The sequence below is a fragment of the Protopterus annectens genome, chromosome 2.part2 (genome assembly GCF_019279795.1).
Source record: "Protopterus annectens isolate FY-2018-M chromosome 2.part2, PAN1.0, whole genome shotgun sequence".
In the NCBI taxonomy this organism is placed as follows: Eukaryota; Metazoa; Chordata; order Ceratodontiformes; family Protopteridae; genus Protopterus; species Protopterus annectens.
This window is the reverse complement of record NC_056730.1, coordinates 68,821,038-68,827,727: the sequence shown is the minus strand read 5'-3', so window position 1 is coordinate 68,827,727 and position 6,690 is coordinate 68,821,038. Positions and strand designations below refer to the sequence as shown.

The 6,690-nt window shown below is 37.1% G+C and overlaps 1 protein-coding gene across 1 annotated transcript in view; it reads left to right on the top strand.

Annotated features, from left to right (window-relative positions):
* Window positions 1-463: 463 nt before the first annotated feature.
* The window catches only part of SELENOT (selenoprotein T), a 398,371-nt gene continuing 392,144 nt past the window's right edge, over window positions 464-6,690 (top strand). Inside the window, exon 1 of the mRNA XM_044063750.1 lies at window positions 464-692. Within this exon, the coding sequence (XP_043919685.1) occupies window positions 553-692 (140 nt within the window). The 5' untranslated portion in view covers window positions 464-552. The remainder of the gene's footprint in view (window positions 693-6,690) is intronic.

Sequence of the window (6,690 nt, the reverse complement as noted above, 5' to 3'; positions counted from 1 at the left end):
CCTAGTATCAACCTATGAGAGGTGTAGTCCTGCTTCATCTTTGAAATTGTAAGATCTGTGCTTTATATATAAATAAAATAACAGTACATCCTTCTGAAATCGTAATAGTTTCAGTAACAGTAGAAAAAAGAAATCATTAATGGTTTGAATAACAAATAAAAACATGTAAGTATTGTAAATGCTTTTACATAGCTAATTTTCTGTATTAGAGAATAGCTAATAATTACTTGTTTGTTGATTCTATGAAACAGTGATATTGTGCGATAAATGAAAGAGTGTGAGAGAGAGAGTCTTACATGAAAACATCCATCTGTTATACTAGTGTAACGTATGTTAATATCTCAAACAATTTGCAAGACTCGTCTCGGCCTTTTTTCCCCCGGCACTACGACGGACACCTAACCAGTTGGACTTTACTAGTAATTAAATGTCAAAGATCCTAACATCACGGGTCACGTGACAATATTACAGAGAGCGCAGGCGCTCGTTTGGCTTCGAGCGTCCTAGGCTACTTGCTCTTTTCACGAGTTCTGATTTCCGCCGGGAAGGATTATGGAGTCACGAGCCCTTTCAGTTCTACTGCTCGTACTAGGGCTCGTGCACTTGACAGGGACTTTAGCGGACAATTCCGGGTCGTTGAAGAAGTTAAAGATGCAGTATGCCACCGGCCCGGTGCTCAGGTTTCAGATTTGGTAAGTGTGTTAGTGAGCTCCTTGTGGACCAGGGCAGAGTACCAAACTGAGGACGCAGTAGTGGTTTCAGCCTGTTGCAGGAAGTAGCTTGCTTTTGACAGGTCTGATTGTGTGCGAAGGTTTTTGTGCCGTTTTATACTGTGTCCCAGCGGTGATCGACAGCACTAGGGTGAAAAGAGTTTCGTTTTGTGAAACACCAGATTTTCCCCGTATCCTTGCCATTATAGCGACGTATGTATTTATGCTGATTTCTTTCACTAAACTGCCATTGTTTTCCTTCTCTCGTAGTAATTGACATTTGTTTTATTTGTATATGTATATCCGTATGTGTGTGTAGATGTCTGTGTCATTTTCATATATATATACTCACACACAGTGAAAGCTGTAATACATCCGTTACTGCAAGCAAGTAATAAAAGTACATCTGTTTGAACCTACTTAGCTTTTTTTTACTTGGTCCATTTTTTATTTATTTGCGTTTTTAAGATTGGGCATTTAATGTTTCTGAATTGATCAGGATGTTACCCTACCCACATGAATTTGTATACCATAGCTTGCTTTGTGTTATGCTTGGCTGTGTCCCATGGTGAGCTTTCTACATATTATCTTGAGCAATCTGTAGTTGCACAGTAAAGCGCCTGTTAGGTGTTTGTTCTTTATAGCCTACCACTAGTCAAATGAATAGAGACCAGTCGTTTTCTTGTGTTTGTAATGTATGAAGTACATGTGTTTGCAGAGGTGTCTCTTGGCTTCCAGTCACATCTACTTTACATCTAAATTGGTTTTCACTAACTAGCTATTGCATACCAAATTTGTAGTCATTGCGGGCCACCTGTTGGTTTTGGAGGCATGTCCTTTTTATTGTAGATAATTATTGCAGTGGTAACATAAGTTCTACCCATGTATATCTTATTGTTGCTAAAGTTTGTAATGTAATGCTCAGACTGGGGGTTTACTACAGTGATATATTTAATTTATTTTTCATTAAATGTATGCTTATAGAAGTTGTATCATTTCCTCAGCCTTTCAGATAAATAATGTAAATGCTTTAAAACTAATAATTATTTATATTCCTCGTCAACATTCTGCTTTTTCTTGATTGCAAAGGTAAGCAGTTGATAGCAGTGGTTGGGCTGGCCCTAAGTGGAAAATTATATCTCATTTATGTCACGTTTGCATTGTCTGTGGACAACCTTTGCAGTGTGTGATCTTTGAAACCCAGGGTACTCTAGGTCGTTTCAGGTGGTGTACGTCAGATCACTGTTTTTTCACTGGTAATTGTGAGAGGTTTTCCTTACAAGTAGGATTAATCACTTTTCTGAGAAGTTAGTGACATACCTAGTGCTTTTGTAGCAGCTGAAATACTCAAGATGAAAATTTGTTTGTACCATTATTTCAGCCTGTGAGATGCTATATTTTTTTTGTATTGCTGAACGTAATTCAGAAATGTTTGAAGCCTTGCACCTTTGTGCATTTCTGTATTTAATACTCATAAGTGCAGTCATCGGACTGTACCCTTTTCTGCTGTGACCTGTGCTGGAGGCAGGAATTCAGTACCACTCCATTGTCATGACTCATCGTAAAGTAGTACAAAAGGAATAAGGCTGACTTTAAGAAATACAAGAAAAATTCTGATCAAAAGATATTTATCCTATGTTCACTCAAGGAAGGACAAGTAAAACTGATTAACCTGGCAGAAGTTCCTCAAAATATTTGTGTGCTGCATTTAAAATGGAAATCTGGTGTAAAATTTTGCTGTTGACATTTATCTCTGTTGTGAAATCAACTTCTTAAGTCGATGTATGCAAATGTTTTTATATTCTACACAACTGTGGAGCCTGTTGTACGGGTTTGGAACTTTCTGTTGAGTTGATTGTAACCTGCTGTAGCATAGTGTAGTTTTAAATCTGTGCACCTATGCATTCCATTGCTGTTGTGCAGTATGGATGAATTTGTTTTGTATCCTAAGGCAAAGTAACTAAGTCTGAACTCTGAGCGCTGTTGGCGTTAGTTTTGGAAATACAGGGTTTTTGAAGGAAGCCTTGCAGATAGTGTCATTTCTCTCTTTTTTTTGTTGTACATTTCATGTTGCTGTAATGATGACATTTATTTAACCTCCAGAGTAGAAGACTGATCCATTTGGGTCTTTTTCTGACTTAGACCGTAATTATAGAATATGTAGCAAACGCTCGTCATAGTTTCTTTACATGGATGGTTTAGCAGAGTCACAGGATAATATAAAATAAATCTCAGTAATGTAGTAAAACAAATTCATTCTGAAAAAAAAAAACTGCAACTGTTTGTAATACATGCATTTGTAGCAAGCATGGAGGATAATACAGGAGGAGAGTTGAAAGTGGGGAGAAGAGAGGACAGGAAAGGTGAGTGGATAAGAGGAGATTATAAGGGGAGAATTTAAGAAAAGAGAGGAAGCTTCTTTTGAGGAGGAGAGTGCTGCTCTTTTTACAAATTTTAATTGCCGTGGAAATAGCGATGTGGTTTTATACTTGTGATTTGTTTTTAGATGACTGTAGTGTTTGGGAAGCATTCATTATGCATCCCTTAACTCCAAGTGGGATTTTTAGTAGGTGGGTATGGATTTAATACTGCAGGAAGGAATTCCTTTATTGTAGAAGCTAGCACTGGGAAAATGAGTGGTCCGTGGATCGCAGCTTACTATTTGTGTGTGTGAGGGCTGATGGTGGGAGGGATTTCGCGGTGTAAGAGGCAGTTATCTTAGTCTGCCAGAAAAGAATGGGAAGGATTTTAGCTGACAAGGGAGGCAGTTAATAGTATTGAAATGATTGACAGGTAGTCATTTTTGCTTTTGACAGTGTGTAACAGTGATGCTTTTGTTGAAAAGATAATAAATTGTCTAAGGCCTGGCAATCTATTACTGTTTCCTCCCCTATTTAGTAAACTCCATGGATGGTGGTGACTGTACACAGAGCTGACACAGGAGTCTGTTGTGGTGCAAGCATGAAAGAGAAGGGTGATGAAGTCCGATTCGTGCAGATGTTGTAGTGGTTATTTGGTGTCCGCACTCTAATTGTGGAAGAAGAACCCCTTTCCCTGTAGATGTTCTGACTTTTTTAACCCCAAAATGGAGTTTTACTTCGGCTTTTATAGTTTGTGTACGATTGTGAAAATTGAGATTTAGGTCTAATCCTTCCTGGGTTTTGAAGTATCTGTTAAAAAGGTTTTTGAACTTGAAAGCTGATTCCTGCCATGAATAGGGAGTTTATTAGGAAGGTGTGATTAATTGGACCAGAGATATTAGACTTTTGAGGATGAAGTTTTAAAAACAGATGTCATGATCTAAGCAAATCTTTTTGAATTTAATTTTAGGATCTCTGATATGCTAAATGCTGTCCCGTTAGTGCTTGTAGAGTACATCAACTCATATTTATGTTGCTTTTGTTTTGTATACACGATTACTATATACTTCTGTGTGTCTTTCTTTTAAGACCTAGGTGAAAACATTTGTAGTACAGCTGTATGTGATTGGTCGAAACTGCATTGTGTAAGTGTACATATTGTTAGGCAGAGAGATTTTGGTATTGTTACGTGTGTGTAGCACTCTGTGTGCTAAATTGTGTGTTCCAGTCGTTCATCATAACTCCGTCTGTGTGCTGTATACTCCGTAGTACTACAAAAGCAACTCATGATATGTGGAATGGTAAGCATCCTTTTTAACTACAGAGCCAGATGTGTGCTATCATCTTGTGCCCTACTATTTATCCATATTATCACTATAAAGGCCCACTCCAGGTTTAATATATTCAGTTATCTTTTGCTGCAACAAATACTCCATGCTACTGTTTAAACCATTTACCACTGCAAAAGACCAGCTCTAACAGTGAAGAACATGTCCATTTCCAGGCAGAACCTGAGCACCTTCATTTGATAGTTGTGCCTTGTCTTCTCTATCTTGTCATTCCTTTTCTGCTTTTTCCCTGTCTTTTCTAGCTTCTTGTATTTTTCTGATTTTTTTTTTCTGTACTTGTATCTCAGGCTTCTGTTTTGCTCCATTTTTCTAGGAATTACAACCTTAACCATCCAAGTATTTTTCTGATGGATTTCACTCTTCTGTCAAAAGAGCCTACAAAAACTGGACGCAGTGCTACCATCTGGGGGGGGGGGGTCTCATCAAGGCTTTGTAGAGGGGTAAATCCTTCCTGTCTAGCTTGTCAGTACAGTTTTCTGTGCAGGATTTTGTGAACCCTTGATATTGACGTCCTATAATAAATTGTTTTTAATAGGGTGCTTTTCACATAACTAAATGGCCATCTTTAGAAGAGTTGCTTAATCTGGACAACATGAAATGGGATAGATGAATATTCCAGTTGTACCAAAGTAGTTGAGCCTGATATGGCTTTATTTAGACAGAGCTGTTTCTCTTTCCTGTATGCCCTCAGCATAGATTTGCCCTATGAGTACCTTCTGTATTATCTTATGGATAGAGGATTGCAAGTGCTCTACTAAAATCTTAGATGTGTATATGTCGAAACCCTAACTATCTCAATTACTGCCACTCCCACCACTTACCCTATACTCTCTCTTTTGTCTACTAACTACTACTCTTACTCTACTTGTCCTGACTCGCATCTGTTACCTTTATACATTCTAGTTTAATGGCCTGCACTTCTCCATGTTTTCTACCTTCAACTTCTTTTTTGCCATCACCATTAATTGCTGCTAGCATCTACTGTTGTACCACCACTGATTGTACTGCGGATGGCATTTGCCTTTTGTCATGTACTTGATCAAACTCTCTTATCGTCCACGTTTTTAACTCCTTACATCAATAGTATTCTTTTGTAATTGTCTTCTATACTGGGCTGTCACCTTTGGCCTCTGCTGAAAATGGGCCACCTCTCAGTCGGACATACTCTAACAAATGTCAAAGTAAAAAAATAAGTCATTACTCTGGGGTACCACTTTGCTATCTTTAATTAACGTACTCATTTGTTTGTGTGTGTGTAACAAGTTGAGTGGCTGTGGAAAAGTCTGTGGTAAAACTTCCTTGCACGTATTAAATACATTTAGTTTGAGGGCCCTCTGTCTGTTTTGCTGGTATGTCACTGTACTAGTGTTTTGATAATGTACATTGCATGGTATATGACTAATAATGACCATTAATAAATCTCAATAAAAATATTTTTACACGCTGGCAACAAAATAAAAAAAAATCTTTAGTTTATCAACTAACCAGACGTTTAAGCAGTACAGTAACCATAATTACTAAAGACTGATAGAAAGCTAATCTAATTCAATCAACTCACAACAGATAAATTAAGAAAAAAAAAACCCAACAATGTGAGAATTCACTCGTTACTTAAGATGTTTTAAAATTGCAACCCTCCCCTCACCAAATAAATAAAATAAAAATGTAAAGTAAAAAGCAGCACCGTCCTAAAGCTCTCACAAATTTTACAGAATTAAATTGCAAAACTTTAAAATGCACATGTAGAAGATACTTGTCAAAGTGTAAGAACTAGCAGCAAAAAATGGCTGTGTAACACTTCCTCAGAAAAAACCCAATGGAAATCCCTTTCCCATTCAGCAAAGTAAAGTTACTGTCAAAAATGAATATAAAATGAGGTAATTGTAGCATTATTTAGTACCAGAGTGAGGCTGGCATAATTGTTGTTTGCTTTGCAGCCACAAGGTGCAGGGTTTGATTTTTACATAGGTTAATTGGCTAGGCTTAAATCTAAAATCTGTTAAAATGGCACATTAATAAAATGTGAAAAACTAAGAAATTTTCTTCAGAATGAAGTAGCTTGGGAAAGATAGAATTTTATTTTTTGTTATTGAATTAATTTAGTGGCAGCTGAAATTAGTTAATGTTGTTTTCATTCAGTCTACATACCTTACTTAATAGTAACACCAAATATGTGTAAACATTGAGAGGTTTAAAGAAGTTGTCAGTGTTTAACTGTTATTGGTTGCTGGATTATATTTAGTTTTGTTTGTGTCTTTCGGCTTTTCCCGG